The sequence below is a fragment of the Lacerta agilis genome, chromosome 1 (genome assembly GCF_009819535.1).
Source record: "Lacerta agilis isolate rLacAgi1 chromosome 1, rLacAgi1.pri, whole genome shotgun sequence".
Taxonomy (NCBI): domain Eukaryota; kingdom Metazoa; phylum Chordata; class Lepidosauria; order Squamata; family Lacertidae; genus Lacerta; species Lacerta agilis.
Window position 1 is genome coordinate 63,293,655 of NC_046312.1, and position 18,388 is coordinate 63,312,042.

Below are 18,388 nucleotides of genomic sequence, written 5' to 3' on the forward strand. Positions count from 1 at the left end.
TGTTTCCAAAGCTGGAGTGAGAAACAAAATAGCAACATGGTACACTATAATCTAGCAAAGTGCCTTGTTTTGTTCTATGCATATTTGTTGAAGCTCTTTGCTCAATCCATAAACTGTTAACCAACACTTACTTCAAAAAGCTGAAGCCAGCACTGGTAGAAGTCCAGACACAATTCTGCCTTCACCGAAAATATGGATAAACTCTGTCTGCACTAATGTTTCTATTTATTTTAGAAGTTTTGTCTAGAATGTGAATAATACATTAAACATATGAACAGATGTGAAACCTGTATTATATCAGTCATACATATTTTGGGTCTTCAGGGTTTGGAAACTTTTGTGTTTGTGTCAAAACTCAAGAAGATGAATCCTGAGAAAATTCAAACTTTCCTTTGCATCAGAATGTCAAGGAGATAAGTAACTACACAACTTTTATAAGACATCTGAAGGCACCCCTGCATAGGGAAGCATTTTAATGTTTGGTGTTTTATTATGAGACATATTTCTGAATGTTAATTAACTCAGTGTCAGTTGTGTCGGAAGAAAACTTGACAGAATGCCTAGTGGATTCCAAATGCTTTTCAAATGATGCTAGTGACTTTGAAAGAGGCATTGTGAATACAAAATAACTAGGATTATTTTTATACACACAGCACACAGTACAGTATAATGACAATAGCAGTGTGACTACAAGAAAATGTCATATGGGAAGGATACTGCTGTGACAGTCTGCCTTTAAATGCCTGTGATCAGTCACAAGCCTATTTATGTATAAATTGTATCTAAACAAGTAGGGCCTCCTTCCATTTAAGAGATTTGGGAGGCTTGGGATGCCAGATTCCTGAGCTTATTTGCAAATCTGCCCTTTGTTACTGGCGTTTTGTATTTGCTGCTGTGGAACCTAACTCTGTTGTGGTGGATTTCTTACAGATCTCTTGCTTCTGTTTGGCTCTGCAGAACTTGAAGCTGTAGTCTCACCCCACTGCTTTGCTGGCTTTCTGCCCTTTTCTTACACCCTGAAGGCTTGGTCCAAGGACACTGAGAAGTAAGTGTGTGGCAATTCATTTATATGGCAAAGAGGCTACCATCATCTAGTGCATGGCCTCAGGATCATGTGCCTATGATTACATGAGGCTGGGGAGTGGGACTATGATCAGTCACCCTGCCTGCACTGTTTTTCAGGGTGCTCCTGGGGGGTGGTGACGCCCTTCCAAAAGTGCATGGAATGGCCCCATGAACTGGAACCTTGAGCGCTTGGAGATCCATCTCATGGGGCAGCCTACATGCATTTGGAACGCTGATGTGACTCCACTAACATGAATGGCATTGTGGAGAGGCTGGGGTAATGGCATCTAAGGGGCAGGCATGTGTTCTCTAGCCTCACACAATTATAATATGATCCTGAATGCCTATATGGGATTATAGACTCAAAAGGTCAGATTTCCCGCCCCACCCAGACTGCTCAAATCCCATTTGCTACCTCTGAGCAATTCTTCTTATTTTTATTTTTTTTAGTAAGAGTTATGTGAGGCATTTCTTCTCTGTTCTTCCTTTCCTTTGTCCATTTTGCTGATTTAGAGTCTTCCCTTCTAGACTAGCTAACCAGGCAATCAGCCAGTTTTGCATATCCCAGATGGTCTTTACCGGGATGGATTTTGTTTTGTAGTCTTGAGTGAGGAGAGGCGGTATCTCATTCATATCAGCATTTCTTGGGGAGATGAAAGACAGATCTTCATCAGCATCACTTGTCTCATTGCTCAGCGACTTGATGCTGAATGTGTGAACTGCTTCCCATAATATGTGTTCTGTTTGAGATGATGTTATTTTGGTAGATGTTTGTGATCTGTGATGGCAATTGCACATCTTCACATCATTGGATGGCAAAGGTCTCTTGTTTCATCACTTATTGCCTTAGGTGAATTAATGTTCTAGCAGTAATCATAGGGGCTGTTTTTTTGTTTTGTTTTTTACAAAAGCCATTGCTAAAGTCTGAAAACAGAACATTTTCTGAAACAAAAAGTTAAAACCAGAAATATTCTAGAAACATTTCTGGGACAATTTTCTGGTGCCCTAAATTGATGGGGAACTCCCTTAGCATGTATGACTTATATTTAGTAAGCAAAACTGTATGAATACATCAAAGTCCCCCCCCCCACAGTATACTCATAAGTATTTGAAGTCAAATATTTTATTGGGGAGAAGGTGAATCAATTAAGTACACTTAATGTAGTTCAAATATGGTTTAAATGTTACATGCAAATTAATTCAAAGCATTACTTGAATAGTATTTTTGTTATGATCGTTCAGTAGCATACACTTCCTTACATGGTTACATTTCACAAAATTAAAAAGGTGAAAAAACCCAGGAAGGTATTGAAAACTGTTAACATACTTTAACCAAACGCATATAATTTTGTCACGCATGCATGTATTTTATATGCATATATATTTATGCTTTGTCAAGATAGCCACCTGAGAAAAGTTAATTATAACTTTAAAACTGCTTTATTTGCCTGGTATTATATCCATTAATTATGTTACTAATTAAGGTTATAATACAATGTACTTTGGGAAAGGGATTTTCACCAAACCTAATCACAGCAATTAATATGGCATGATGTCAGAGCTACTATCTTTCTTATTTGAAATTGCAGTTGCTATTATTATTATTATTAATTTATAAGCCTTGTTAGTTGATTGTTATCCAAAGGTCTCCAGATAACTTGCCATATTGTCAATATCAAAACAGTGTTATTTTATTCAAGTGTTTTTAAATAAATAGGTCTAACTTCTGTACAATACACATATTTTTTCATAATTTCAGAGAATTTCCCCTCAAAATTCTTAGCTAGCATCCTAGTTGGACTAATTGAATTAGATGCAGGATTTAGCAGAGAATATGTCCTCAGTGGGAGTGTGTGTATTGGCTTAATTTCTTTCCTCTTAATCCAAAAAGCTGAGAATGTCCCAGGACCCAGGCAGGCCAGATACAAATGAAGGAACACCAGGTAAATCAGAAGATAATCAGCAGGACAACTTGGATAACTCAGAACAGTCTTCCAGAAATACACCAAGTCCCAGCAGAGGCAATACACCTCAAGGTAAGCAAAATTACTACTACAAACCTGATTTCCCTCTTCAGAATCAAAATACCCTCTAGGAGTTCTCCCTCTGTGTTCTGTACATCAAGGTAATTTTCTCACCATAAATGGAGCATTTTTGGAACAAAACAGTATGTATGTTATTTTATTCAATAGAATGTATTTCTTAAACAAGTAGTAATGTTGAGCTAGGCTTTCTACCTCACTTTGTGATATTGCACCACATACTCCAATGCATGGGGAGGAAATGAGAAATTGGATTGACACCCAATGTTAGAATTGTGGGTTGTATCCAAAGTAGTGCTACATGAATGTTCTGTGAACACAAGGACTTCTGCTCGAGCAATTGAATGTTTTATCCCATCCTACTCCCACATGCCCCCTAAACCTGTTCTAATGTTTTTCCCAAATCTCTTGAGCAGTTTTGGGGAGGGCACATGCAAGGAGAGGGTGTGAAAGTCAGGGAATCATAGAATTGTAGTGTTGGAAGGGACCCCGAGAATCAACTATTCCAACCCGCTGCAATGCAGGAATCTCACTGCACAAATGTGAATCCCAGCATTGATGGGGCACATTAATAGAATACTGCCCTATGCCTATTTGTAGTCCAATCTCAGTTTTGATTTCCTGAAGCTGGAAATCTTGCAGCTTTTCCTTTCTGTTTCTTCCTTAAATGACAGAGTTTTTGGTTGCTTCCAATGTCATGAATTCAATGTACCTCACTTATTGATGAAGGGGTATATCTTTTGTTTCCTTTTAACAGTCCTCCTTTCCAATTGTCTTCTTTGATGTTATTGTAGCACAAATTCTGCCCATCTGACAGCTTTCACTTTTTCCTTTTTGTGACCATACCTTCCTTTCTCAGAAGGCTTGGTGAGGAGAAGGATATTCCTTCTCTTAATCTTTGAATTTTACAGGCATGGATTTGCACAGAATGCCCTGTAAACAGCCCACTTCTTTGTGCAGCTTCAGACATGATGGTAGCATACAAACTCCACAGGATGGTCACAGACTGAACATGGCAGCCTTCCCCACCCTGGTGCCCTCCAGATCTTGTTGGACCAACTCCCATCAGCCCCAGCCAGTCAGGGATGACGGGAATTTCAGGCCAACTATATCTGGAAGTCACCACGTTGGGAAAGGTTGAGATGCACCATAAGATAGCTTACCTTTTTTGAGGACATTCCTGAAACATAGTGGACATTTGCTTCCAATATTTCCAGTGGTATCTTTGACTGTCCATCCTTATCAATTCTTAGGAACTGTAAACTTTAAAATAATACAGGCCATGCTCAGTGAGATGGGAACAGTCATCTTTGTTAATTTACCATTTTTAAATTAATGGGACATTTTGCTGAAGTATATTTCATTCCCTTACAGCTAGCCCCCCTCAGTTTGTGTCAGTGGAGGAGCTGATGGAAACGGCAAAAGGAGTTACCAACATGGTGTTGGCTCATGAAATTGTCGTCAATGGAGGCTTCCAGATTAAGCCAGCCGAATTGCCAGAAAACAGGTAAGATGTCTATTGTCACAGGCATAAAAAGTTTAAAACAAAAATATAATTTTTGCTGTACAAAAAAGGCAGCACTGCAAGTAGTGGATCCAGGGGTGGGGAAAAAATCAGTTAAAAACATCTCTCTATTTTTACATTGGAGTGATAAATACAGAAAATCTTGTGGCTGGTCAGGCATTTGTTGAGAGAACATAAGCTCGTTAACAGTGGATACACCATATTCTGTTTGACATGAACCAAATGCATGGGATCTTCCTCATCCTGTGAACCACATCCTCTCCCCGGAGGCCCTCAGGAACAGGCTCATATAGCCATGAAGGTTAGCTTTGTATATCTAGCTCAAGTGTTATATCCTATATGTAGTCAGGGAACGTTATGTTCATGTTTGTACATAAATTCTATTAAGAGCATTCCTGCCATAGGAGGAGATAGAATGCTTATATCAGAACTAGTGGTTTAAGCCCGTTAAAAAAACGGGCGCTAGAATATATGTGGAGGGGGCTGGCGCCCCACCCCCACCCCCCTGCCAAAGCCTGCTTTAGCGGGTGGTGGGGGGGTGGAGAGGCAAGCAGGGCTTCTCCGCTTTAACGGAGAAGCCCTGCTTGCCCCCCCGCCCCCACCCCCTGCCAAAGCCTGCTTTAGCGGGTGGTCGGGGGGTGGAGGAGAGGCAAGCAGGGCTTCTCCGCTTTAACGGAGAAGCCCTGCTTGCCCCCCCCGCCCCCACCCCCCTGCCAAAGCGTGCTTTAGCGGGTGGGGGGCGGGGTGGAGGAGAGGCAGCAGCGCCATGCAGGCCAATGGGGGCAGGAGGGGGTCAGCAGCAACCGGCTCTCCTTGTAGCGGCGGGAGCAGCAGCGTGACCTCCCTCTTCGGCTGCCCCTCGTCCTCTGCAGCGCCGGCATTCCATTTAAACCGCCCCGCTTGAACTGCCGACGCTGCTCGTGTCTCTCTGCTCCAATCCCTGTGTCCCTGGGGCACATGCTCAGTTGCGCAAACCCAGAGACACACGGACTGGATGCAGAGACACTTCCATTTTATATATATAGATACGCACACAATCAGCTGTGATTCTATTTTCAGCTGTGATTCTATTCACCTCACAACTCATTTAGGAAGCTGTTTTGCATATTATCTATGGAGGGAGTTCTCAAAACCTTCCAGCCCTTCTGGCAGCTACCCCCCCTATCCTTTTCATCCCATTTTGGCAACAGTGTCTCCCTTACGTGTTCCTTTCGAGGTAGAACTTCCTCTTGGAGGCAGTGAATTATCTTGTTCTCTATCAATGTATTTTCTTCAGCTGTAATGTCAGACATTTCAAGTAACCATATAACTGCTAAAAAAAAAATTCCTTCCGGTAGCACCTTAGAGACCAACTAAGTTTAGTGATGGTTCACCCCCCCCCTCCACTTTCCAAGCGTCACAAGCTCATTGTACTTGGCTTTGTGTTAGAGTTACCATTTCAGTTTTCTTCTCCTGTTGTGTTGCTTGTCAGCATTGAAAGAAGAATAAGGGATATTGTCCACAAAGCTTTTTGGGATTGCCTGGAAACACAGCTAAAGGAAGATCCACCATCATATGACAATGCAATTAAACTTGTGGGAGAGATCAAAGAGGTAAGAGGGGCTAATGTATTTCTATAAGCAAACTTCTTGTCCATACATGATTCTACGTTGTTGAAGGGTAGTTACAACTGTATCAATCCCAGCACTGCACTGGTCTTCAGAGACCTACACTATTTCCTGTTCCCAGTACATTTCTTCCTTCTCTTTGCTTCCTGTTTTCTAACTAGTAACCAGCCCGTAAAAAGGTTCTGCCCTGCTTTCCTGTGACTGCTAATTTCCTTCGGCAGGTACTTTGTCAAAAGCTTTTTAAAAGTCCAAGTGTTTATATTATCTTCCAGATGGACTTCGTCTACGTTGTTTGCTAATATCTGCTAAGAGTTCTAAAAATATGATGAGGCATGTTCAGAAGCATCTTTGATTTAGACAAAAAGAGATCCTCATGTCCTGTTCAAGCCTCACAAAAGCGTTTGATTGGGTACTCCTGGAGCCAATGTAGAAGACTAGATAAATTATTGGCCTGATCTATCAAGGCAGTTCCTATTTTCTTAGACCAATGGCATGTTTAGTCTAGTGTCCTTGTTGACGACCTTGTTTCATAAGGGCATGGACAGGTGGCAGGCAACACCTGAATCCTTTGGATAGCTTTTCTGTACTTCCATAATGACTCATAGTCTTAAACCCTGCCCCACTGTGCTCTGGAATCAGTATGGCAAACAGTTTCTGTTTTCTCGTAATCCAATTTACAACCTGTCACTAGTGAAAAATTATGTCAGTCACAGTCTGCCACTTGATTGACTGAGGCATTTCATTCCTCTCCCCAGCCCCTTTAACATATGTGCTGGAACTACTCATTGTGTCTCCACGTATCTTCAAAACCTGCACACTGCTTCTCCTCTGCAAAGTAACGTCAGTAGAGGGAGATTTGCAGGGGAGAAGCGGAGCTTAATCCTACCCTCTCTTGCAGTTTCCCCCTTGCAATCTGCAACCCTATCTCTGTTTCAGATCCATGTTTGTGATGGAAATAATCATTCTAAAATTTCAGCAAAGTGGCAGTTGAAGAACAGGTTACCCTTTCTCACATCCCCTGTTTCCCTGCAGATTTTTCTCCTTGACACCACTTTGCAGAATGGAAGCATCAGGCGTGAGTTTAAGGATATGAAATGGAGCGGAATTTGTCGCGCTTCAATACACTGGAGATTATGCATGCGTACACACATAAGCACCAGTGTTAATGCCCTGCTCCAGAAACCAAGGGTTGCATCCAGCAAAGTCATCCTGTATGTGCAAGGGCTTCCACTTGCAGAATGGGAACTACCCCTCCCTCTCCCCACATTTCATCCCCCAATTATGCTCCAGAGGGTTGGAAAAAGCCCTGCAACAGACTGGGGGTGGGGGGATGGAGGAGAGGAAGGGGATGTTGTTGAGCAAGCAGAAATCCTGGTACAGATGGGATTACCTCATTGGATACAACCCCAAAACAGTTCTTCTGTACACAGTGAATGAAAACTTCTATTAAAACTGTAAATGATTTGAGCTTATTTTGCTTTTCCTGGTAACACAATATTGCTGCAACTGTTATTCACTTTGAAATAATGTTGATTGATACAGCAACATAATACTGCTATGAGCTAACAAAGGAACATTGCTTTCTTTCAGACGCTTTTGACTTTTTTGCTGCCTGGCCATACTAGATTACAAAATCAGATTACCGAAGCTCTAGACCTGGAGCTGATAAAACAGGAGGCAGAAAATGGTGCCCTTGACATTTCTAAGTTGGCCGAGTTCATTATTGGAATGATGGGAACGCTCTGTGCTCCAGCTAGAGATGAGGAAATTAAGAAGCTGAAAGACATTGATGAAATTGTTCCCCTGTTCAGGTACTCACATTAAATCAGTGTCTGCCTATGGAAAAATACTTTGAATATTTTCGATAACCATTGGCAGGATACAAAAATTTTGCATGTAGCAATGAAATAATAGATGTGTGTGTTCGTGTTTGTTTAATGGAGAAGTTATTGGTGGAAATGCAAGTGCAAGAATAGTGAATAATATGGAAATTGTTATTTTTTTTTTTATCAAGACTACTTTTATAGAAGCATTGCAACTGGGATTTCCCTCCCCAGCTAGTTTAGAAAGTAAATAAAATCATGTATACTAAATACCCTCCCTACAGCTTTAGCTGACATGTCAGACTGAGGTGGGAATCCATATTTTGCTTGTATGTTCCTCAATGATGAAGGAGAAGGGAAAGTAGGAGAAAGATTTTTTTCCACATTGGATACCAGATGCATGGGAAAGTATTCTAGTCTGGCCTTCTGCCTGACATTGTAATTTCTGTATGGGAGGGGGCTCTTTATTTTTGTAAAGATTAGCATTAATTCATGTAATCCCCAACTGCAGTCTGAAGCTGTCTCAGGCTTATCATCTAATCAAGAATTGGGCAGTAGTGATCTGAAAAACTGCTGAAGGTAATTTTTAGCATATATTACATATGCCAGCAGAATTGTTCTCTAGAAAGCACTGTACAGTGGTACCTCTGGTTAAGTACGTAATTCGTTCCGGAGGTCTGTTCTTAACCTGAAACTGTTCTTAACCTGAAGCACCACTTTAGCTAATGGGGCCTCTCACTGCCGCTGCGCCACCAGAGCACGATTTCTGTTCTTATCCTGAAGAAAAGTTCTTAACCTGAAGTGTTATTTCTGTGTTAGCGGAGTCTGTAACCTGAAGTGTACGTAACCTGAAGCGTATGTAACCCGAGGTACCACTGTCTTTCTTCCTGTTCTTTAAAGGGGGATTGTTCCTAGTTCTCCCCACATAGTTCTTTAGTTAGATGACTTAAATATGATTTGCCCCCCCTAGCTCTTCACTTTTTCATTTGCTTTATCTCCTTCTTTTACATTTGATAAATATTGCAATTTTTTAGGGTATGTGGTTTGATTTATTGCGGACATTTAGACATGCTGTATTTCTTATTGATACCATTTTTAAAAACACTGTGCATTGCTTAGATTTTTAAAAAAATTAAGCGATTTATAAATGTCCTTAAATAACTACACACACCTGCTTGAAATGTCTTCTTGATTTTGCAGAGAGATTTTTTCTGTGTTGGACTTGATGAAAATGGACATGGCTAATTTTGCTGTCACCAGCATAAGGCCACATTTAATGCAGCAGTCAGTTGAATATGAAAGGAAGAAGTTTCAGGAACTTTATGAGAAACAACCAAGTACGGTTTTTGTTATTTTGCACTGCTAAATGATCTGCTTTTCGTTTATTAAAAGACATTTATTAAGCTGATTCATAACTGTTCAGTCGTTAATTTGATAATTATGCCAAAATAACTCCCCATGAACGACAGAAAGCTTACTGAACTCGGTGGGGCTTATGTCTGATGAGCTGTGTATGAGAGGTCCTTCTGCATAAAATTTGGGTTGTTTCTCAGTGCCATGAATGGGAGCATGCAATGCAGTTTAAAGATTGCAGTTTTAGCATAAGTGTATTAGGGGGAAATGAGCGGTGCTAATAAAAATAAGCATTCAGAATGCAAATGCCTGGATATCTATTTCAGTTTTTAATGCCAAATTATTAACCAACTAAAAAAATTCAGTCAGCTGAAAATCCAGAAACAATAGGCCCTTGGATAGAATTATTCAACATGCCTTAACTCTTAAGGCCATCTTCCCTAAGGACCGACACCCTTCCCTAAATGTCTTTCATGTTGGAGGTGATGCTGATCCGAAGTAGGGAGATGGCTTTCTCAGCTGTGGTGCTCCACAAGTATGAAATATTTTAGATGCCATGATGAGAGACCTCTCTATTCACCTAGGCATTTTAAGTACTGTTTCACATCTTACACCTGCTCATCTTATTTGTCAGCTGTTTTCATGTCTTTTGTTTTAAACTGTTTTGATTGTTTTTTATTTTGTTCATATATCGCGCAAACCATTCTGTGCAATCAGTTTTGACCAAGGGCGGTAGAAAAATATTTCAGATGGATAGGCAGGAAAATTGGTTGATGAGAAAATGGTCCGGTAAGTCAGTCTCTCCCTCATCCCTCAAAACAGATTCCTTAGATTTTGTCACTGAGTGGCTGCAAGAAGCTGCGGATGACCTGAGATCCAGAATGGTGCCTGCTATTGATCATGGCGCCACGTCTACCAGTACTGCTCCTGTGCTCTGTCCTGTTGCTGTACAGAATCATGCATACCTTAAGCTCCTCAAATGGGATTATCTGCAAAAGCCTTTTCCAGAGGTAACTATTTGCTTCTCTGCAATTACTATAGCAATGTTTGGATTAGTAGGGTGCGTTCAAACATACACTTGAACTAGGTTGGGCAAGTCCCTTTGAATGCGAAGGTCGGGGATGAGTATGGGATGGTGTGGCAGTGTGGGGTGTGCTTGTTGTTGTTGGTCTTTAGATTATCGTCTTTGAACCTAATATTTATGCTGCATACAGTGCGTTTGGCTGATGGTGTCAAGATGTACCTGTGTGTGGCAGGCAGCTGCCATAATGCTGCCTCATCCTCAGTGGCTGTGGGCAGTGGGGAGGTATAGTTTAAATGGAGAGGTTGACTACCATCTGGGCTAGAGGTCTTGGCATTTGTTCTTTGTCGGCTCTTCTTGGGCCCTCTGCTCATCCAGAAGTAGCTTATGCACCGAGTCTTCTCTTCAAGTGGAGCTGTTAAGCCTGGAACAGGTCTGTGCTCATCTGCAATCTTATCGTGGATGAAAGGGCTGACCTGACATGTTTTGCTGAGACTTGGGTGGATCGGCTGTGCTTGCAAGGATACTTAGTACAGCACCTGGCTAGACCAGAGGATTGAGGTGAGGGTGCTGCCATTATCTTTAGAAGCACTATCTCCTTCACCAGATAGTCTCTTGAACTAGGAAATGGACTTTGAGAGCTTCCAACCTGGTGTTAGGCTGGATTAGGGATGCTACACTATATAACTATTACATCATCTTGCCTTCCTCCCTGCATTCTGAATTTATTATCCTCTGTTGTGTTAAAAATGTTTTTTTTCCAGACTGTGCTAATGGACCAGAGCCGCTTCCAGGAAATGCAGCTGGAACTGGACCAGCTTATTTTAACTGGAGCGATTCTTCTGGTAACATTCAATGCTGCAGGCACAGCGCTTTCAGGCTTGCCAGAATTTACGGCCAATCTCAAAATGGTTATCCGGGTACTGCTGACAGGTCTACACCTCCCGTGAGTACCGTGTGCCTTTGGGGCCCTTTATAGGGTGATGCAGGATGATATAGACGTCAGTTTCAACTATATCTCGGGCCTGTTTTGAAAGGAGACTTGCACATTCTTCCCTACATCTCCAAGTAATAAAAGGCTTTAGAAATTATGAGGAATTCCCATTATGAGGAATAAATAGCCTTTTGGATAATTCCAACCTTCACATTTGGAGTAACCTTTGATTATATCACTTCAGAATACAGGGCTGTGGGAATCTCCTGATACTCTCACAAGTAAGAAATAAAATGGAATGCATAAGGGTTATAGGTAGTTTCTTGTGTGGGGAACATTTAAACATATGCTGTGCACTTACAGAGCATTCTGAAGACTTATGAGTCTGGAGTTTTCTTAACGTAGCTCCCAGTTGTGTCTAGGAAATTGCTGACACCGCCCCCCCTATATAGACACACCCACTTGTTTCTTTGAGAACTCAAACCCCCTCTTTAAAAAGGAAGTGGTTGGTATGTGATGATTCCTCCAGTAATGTTCTCTCAGTCTGTAAGGTTTTTACTTGTATAGCTCATGTTTTGTTTGATTGGCATACATTAGCTAACCTGTCAATTCAATTCCGTGTTGTTTATGAGCTGTTAAAACATATGAGAATTTTGATCATCTTTTTATAGCTCCTTCAACTTGAGCGAAGCATTGGCTGTCATAAGTGAAAAGATATGTGCTGAAGTTAATAGTTCCCTTTCCCAACATGGATTCACACCTTTCACACTTGAGAAGGAGACTGAGCTTAAAGGACAGATCCAGGCTGTGGCCAAGCCTAATAACACTGTGTGCAAACTGATAGGTATGCTTTGTAGATCAGATGACTGCTCTTTTCCCTGCAGTAGTTGTGCAAAATCCATTGTTCTGCATGTCTAAGTCAAACATGCTTTTGAGGACATGGATATATCTTATTTTTGTAAAATGAAGGGGATAGTAATGCTTCAAATGGGTGAGTGCACTCGTTTTGAGATGAGAGATTGTATTGGCTGCATGTGCACATCATAAGACTAAGCCAAAAATCCTGGTTTCAAGAGCCAGGATATGCATGAGCAATATGCACTTGCAGGCAGCCCCTTTCTTGGTGCTTCATTCCTCCCTTTCTTGAGCTGCAAAAGCAAGCCAAGACTGAACCATAGCTTTTTGTTGTATGCATATCCTGAAACTATGACTAATAGCTTCAAAACAAGCCACGGTATTAAACCAACATTAAACCTTGGTTGAATGACTGTCTTGTTTGGAAGCTAAAAACCAGTTTCAAAGTTTTCATGTAATGGGAAACTATGCTTAAGTGCTGAATCCTGTAAAGGGAAGCGGCAGGAGCCTGCAGCCACTGCCTAGCATAACCATTAAAAAGCTACTTTGTCAAGGTGTGGAGGTCAAAAACCAGGAAGGAAGGGCCGCTTTTGGAAAATGAAACATTTTCTTGAAGAATTACTGAAAAATGATGTCAGGTTTGAGTTTTCTATCTATGAGTGATGGTGTTCCTCTTGGAACTGGGAAGCAGAGATACATGGGAATGTTTGAAATGAAGGTGAAATGATGCTAAAAGAACTCCAGATTTTGGTCTGTCTGTGATTGCGATAAGACAGTTGTATGAAAATAAAAAATTAAGCACCATTATGGGCCTATTTAATACGTATTATCAAAAGAGGAATTTGGGATCCTTCAGTAATTCTTACTAATAATTTACTTCCCTTCTCAAGATTCAAGAATCCAGTCGTTTCTGGAGAGCTACCTTGCTTCTGGCCATCAGAAATCTCTGCCTGCCATTCCTGGTGGATTAGGCCCTATTCAGAAAGAGCTGGAGGAAATTGCTATCAAGTACGTTCGCCTTGTTGACTACAGCAAGATGGTCTTCAGTCCTTACTATGATGCAGTTCTCAGCAAAATACTGAATGAAGAAGACTCACCTTAGCTATCTGTGAAGAAAACTGGGAATATGTCAGACTCATTGGTATGTTGCCCTAAAGAAGATAGGATAGGAGAAGGCTGTTACACTCATGCATTCTGTCAGAATGATGAGGGTTGGGAAACAGAGGTCTCTTTCAGGCTCCAGTTGTTTCTTGGAGATCCCCACAGTCTGTCTTGGTATTCCCTGTTCCCCACCAGACCCCCTCAAACACAGACAGTTCTGTTTAGGAACTTAAGTAAAATTCAACACAGCACAGTTTTATTTAGGCACTTGTGTGTTGGAGATAGAGCGAGAAGTTCCAAGATTTAAATGTTCACTTCCCCCTGCTTTCACCCAAGTTTAATAACTGCTCGAAGCCAATGCCAGTCTGCCATTGGACAAGTGCAGAGATGTGCTGCTCCCATCCCATCCTGGTCCTTCTGGCTGCTGTGTATGCAAGTGTGCTTCTATACGTGGATCACTGTTGTTTGGATCAGGGTGGTGAACTGTATGTGTTGTAGAAAGCTTACAATCCTTGGGCAACAGCTTTGCTGGGAATCTTTCACTAATACAGTAGTGATGGCTGAGTGGTGAGTGGATACATCAGGTGATGTAAAAGGTACATGAAAATACACCAGTTTAGTACTTAATTCAAAGCAAGTAAGAACTGATAGTGTATTGACTTTTGAAATATGGGCTTGAGGGTAAGACTAAAATGATAGATGTTGAAATTATCCTATTAGCATGTACATTGATGCAAAAGGAGCTAGTAAACTTCTCTTTCTATATTACCATAAATTTTAAATAGTTCTGAAGATCATCCTAAAAATTGTAGCAGTAACTTCAGTTTCCAGATACTCAAAACTTGGATATTGGTAGTTAAAGCACCACAGTTCAAGAAGGATACTGACAAGCTGGAATGTGTCCAGAAGAGGGCAACCAAAATGGTCAAAGGCCTGGAAACAATGCCTTATGAGGAACGGCTTAGGGAGCTGGGTATGTTTAGCCTGGAGAAGAGAAGGTTAAGGGGTGATATGATAGCCATGTTCAAATATATAAAAGGATGTCATATAGAGGAGGGTGAAAGGTTGTTTTCTGCTGCTCCAGAGAAGCGGACACGGGGCAATGGATTCAAACTACAAGAAAGAAGATTCCACCTAAACATTAGGAAGAACTTCCTGACAGTGAGAGCTGTTTGGCAGTGGAATTTGCTACCAAGGAGTGTGGTGGAGTCTCCTTCTTTGGAGGTCTTTAAGCAGAGGCTTGACAGCCATCTGTCAGGAATGCTTTGATGGTGTTTCCTGCTTGGCAGGGGGTTGGACTGGATGGCCCTTGTGGTCTCTTCCAACTCTGTGATTCTATGATTCTATATATATGCAGTCTGCAACACTCTTAAGTCCTTCTGCCAGCCAGGTTTTTTCCCCTAAAGTATTTTATTCTGTACCTGCAGATATTCTGCCAAAAGCCTATATAACTATATTTTGTAGAGTATTTTCTGGTTCTTCTCTACTGCAGTATTCGCATTCTGTAGACTCTATATATTGTTTCTCCTCTAGAAGTGAAAACAAAAAGTCTGATGAGGGAATTTATTGCTCTTGTATTGCTGGAGGCATGAAATGCTAATATAGGTGAGGAAAACTTTGGATATCTGAAAAAGCTGGATAATGGAGTATCCATTTAAGTTCATTCTGGAATTTATGTACATATTATGAAAGCCTGTGATTTAGGTGAGAAGTTGGGCTAGCTCCTAGCTCAGTAATATAATACTGTGTCCCCAGTCCAAGTGCTCTTTGTACATAGCTGTACATTATGAGCCTACTGCTTAGCATTTGTGCTTGCAGAGAGATTGCTGGCACTAATCATGGTGAATGCCCCCCTCCTTTTACCTCATTGATCCAGCAGACAACCCACAGGCAGGAAGATTCCCTCTGCCTGCCATATCACCCTTGCTGGACTTGGATGCAATACTTTTAATTGAATCAAAATTAAAAAAAATTCCTTCCAGTAGCACCTTAGAGACCAACTAAGTTTGTTATTGGTATGAGCTTTCGTGTGCATGCACACTTCTTCAGATACCAATTTGAATGTTTGAATGTTAGAAATGGTGATTTTAAATTTATATTAGGAAGTGCACTACCTTTAATGTCCCATGGAGTTTAAGGACAACTTTCTGCTAGGTTTTAAAACAAGTCTTTTCTGGAGTTCATAAACATGTGACTTATTGGATACTTGAGGACATTAACTGTTTCTTAGGTAGGTTCACTTATTAAGTGTTTTCTAACATCAGAGACATGGATGTGTATGTTGAGTCACAAATATGGGAAGCAAAAAGAATTATGTGAATTGGCTTTAGAAATTTGCTTTTGGTTGAAAAGCCACAATGCACAGTATGCTTCCTGAATGTTTAGTAGCTATTTTAAAAGGGAACAAAGATAAAAGCATCTACATTAGTGCTTAAGTAATCTCTCTGAATAACAGAATTGCTCTAAAGCAGACCAGCCCCCACCCATCATTATTTGATGAAACTTTCTCTGTTTATGTTTTATTTAAACAGAGGTTCTCTTTAAATATTCGGCCCATTGTGTTTGAAATGTGATATTGTGATGTCTGGATATATGGCAAAAGTGTAGGGCTAAAAGGTTTTCCTCTGTGAAAAACTGTGGTTGGCACCTACCTGAAACGTAGATCTATGAAGTTTGAGTGAGTCTGTGAGGTTGGGTTTTAGGACCCACCAGTGCAGCAAAGGCAAGACAAATGTCTTGGGAAGGCATTCCTCAGTCTATGGACTCACCAAGTGGAAAGCAGGCACTGAAATTCAAATGGTTATGAAAAAGAACAGTAACAAGGACAAACATACAATCGTCGCTCCCCAATAGTAGAACTGCAACAGGAGTAAATTTGCCTTGAAGGCAAGGCTTGATTATTACACAACCAACCTAATCCCAACAAGGTGATACTTCCAATCAACTCTAAAATTTTATTACACTCATTGAATATGGGTGTGGCCCTTAACTAGCTCACTCACACTATGGAGACCTGTATTTCCGGTAGGTGCAAAAGGTTTTTGTGGCTACGCTCATAGCTGCTTTACAGATATCCTCTAAAGGAGCACTGGTGGAAAGGCTGTAGAAGAGTTTGGATTTGATATCCCGCTTTATCACTACCTGAAGGAGTCTCAAAGCGGCTAACATTCTCCTTTCCCTTCCCCCCCCCCCACAACAAACACTCTTTGAAGTGAGTGGGGCTGAGAGACTTCAGAGAAGTGTGACTGGCCCAAGGTCACCCAGCAGCTGCATGTGGAGGAGCGGAGACACGAACCCGGTTCCCCAGATTACGAGTCTACCACTCTTAACCACTACACCACACTGGCTCTCACAGCCTTTCCACAAGGCTGTAGCACTTGTGGAATGCGCTGCCATATTTTTTGGTATTGGGATCTTTTGAATTTTGTATGCAAAGACAATGCAAGCCTTAGCCCACCTAGCAAGGATGGATGTGGAGACCCTGTGCCCCAGAGTGGGCAGCTGAAAGGACACAAAAAGGGAATCTGTCTGCCTCAAATCTCTCTGCAGTAAGGAGGGATGCTTCTTACTGCAGGACTTTTCCTCTTCTGCCTCCTTACCTGTTCAAATATGATTTGACTGTAGCATTGCCTATGCACAAAATGATGTGAATAAGGCAAAACTGAGGGGAGATGTGCTGAATCACCAGGTAGGCTGCTGTGAGTTTGAGCTAGTTGACACCCCCCCACCCCAAAAATAGGCTACCTTCACAGGAGACCACAGGGCCTGAATTGAAATATGTTGACAGAGACCCAGCCCAGCAGGCTGTCATCCAATGTGATGATGGTTCGAGTTGGATCTTCCAAGGGGAGTGCCTTTACGTAAGTTGTGGCTATTTGTCCGCCAGCATGTGGAGTCGTGATGTGATGCTGTCTTCCTGCTGTCGAGTGCTTCTAAGGCAGTAGCACCCACTGTGATGGCTTGGCATGGAGCTTTGCCCCAAGAGGTGTTTGTGATGCTGATATGCACACCCAAAGGTGTGGGACAGCCACCTTTTTTTTTTTTTGCTGTTAAGGGACTTCTGGTAGCTGCTTTAATTCAGATGACTCTGTCAAGTGCTGAGGGGATAAACCCTCTTACTGTGTCCAGAAGTGTCCCTAGATGAAACAGTTGTTTTTTGGAGCTCAGGTGCACAGGGTGAAATCCAGACATGTCATCTCAGTAGCATCTCCAAATTGTGCTTGACCATCTTTCAGTTGTAAAGTGTGGCAGAGTAGATTAGCAGCAGGAAGGTACTTTCAGCAGTTCTGTAATGTCAAGTTGTAGAACATAAAACTTGTTAGCCAAAACAAGCATATTTTTTGTACTTCAGCAGAGAATTCCACTCATCCTTGGTCACAGATGTAAATGGAGCAGGAACTGGAACATATCTAGTCACTGGCTTTGGGTCAGGTAACTTGGTCATACCTGTGAGAGTTGCAGACAGCTCTTCAACTAGATTTATCATTATTGTTTATTTGTATGCCGCCTATCCATAGTTAAAACCATTTTCATCATGAAAATAATTACATAACTGCAAACATAACAAAAGTAGCCATGAGTGATAAATGAAATGTACACAACATAATTGAAAGATACAAAAAAACCAGTATCAAAAACAGCAAAATTAATATCTCAAAAATTAAATCTTGACCCCCAACAAAAAATCCTGAACAATACCCCACCCCAAGAATTTGTAAGTATCTTGAGAAACAGGTCTTCCAGGACTCACAGTCAAGATGGTCCCCAAGCAAGGAGGGAAGCCATTACCACCCCACCTCCTGGTCCCAGGCCCTTAATCCATTGTTTACCCCAGGCTGCCTGGCTCAAGTTCCTCAGAATATTCACAACAACTTCCCACTTCTTGTAGCGGCAGTGCCATGCAGCCCAGCTGCATCAAAGGGGCCTTGACAGGTCAGCATTTTGGCCTTGCAGATCCAGAATTGGGTGAACCTCCCTGCCTCCGGGATGTGGGAAAGCGAGGCCAGGAACTATTCTAAAGGAACCCCCTCTTCTGTCAGCTTTTGACACTCTGCCAAGGTGC

At 41.6% G+C, this 18,388-nt stretch overlaps 1 protein-coding gene across 2 annotated transcripts; it reads left to right on the forward strand.

Annotated features, from left to right (window-relative positions):
* Positions 1–935: 935 nt before the first annotated feature.
* On the forward strand, positions 936–14,191 carry TCP11L1 (t-complex 11 like 1). 2 transcript variants are annotated; one of them, XM_033151677.1, is made up of 10 exons: positions 936–1,045; positions 2,957–3,101; positions 4,482–4,614; positions 6,104–6,224; positions 7,830–8,050; positions 9,263–9,399; positions 10,238–10,425; positions 11,201–11,382; positions 12,042–12,214; positions 13,116–13,327. In XM_033151677.1, exons 2-10 carry the CDS (start codon positions 2,963–2,965, stop codon positions 13,325–13,327), a joined length of 1,506 nt encoding a protein of 501 aa, XP_033007568.1. In that variant the 5' UTR covers positions 936–1,045; positions 2,957–2,962. The 2 variants fall into 2 exon arrangements, with proteins under 2 accessions (XP_033007568.1, XP_033007577.1); XM_033151686.1 differs by lacking the exon at positions 936–1,045 and having other exon boundaries at positions 2,963–3,101; positions 13,116–14,191.
* The last annotated feature ends 4,197 nt before the right edge of the window (positions 14,192–18,388 follow it).

Coding starts and splice junctions, on each gene's coding strand:
- TCP11L1 (XM_033151677.1), top strand. CDS start 2,963: ATGTCCCAGGACCCAGGCAGGCCAGATACAAATGAAGGAACACCAGGT. Junction 8,051..9,262: donor GAAATTGTTCCCCTGTTCAG/GTACTCACATTA, acceptor TTGATTTTGCAG/AGAGATTTTTTCTGTGTTGG. Junction 9,400..10,237: donor ACTTTATGAGAAACAACCAA/GTACGGTTTTTG, acceptor CCCTCAAAACAG/ATTCCTTAGATTTTGTCACT.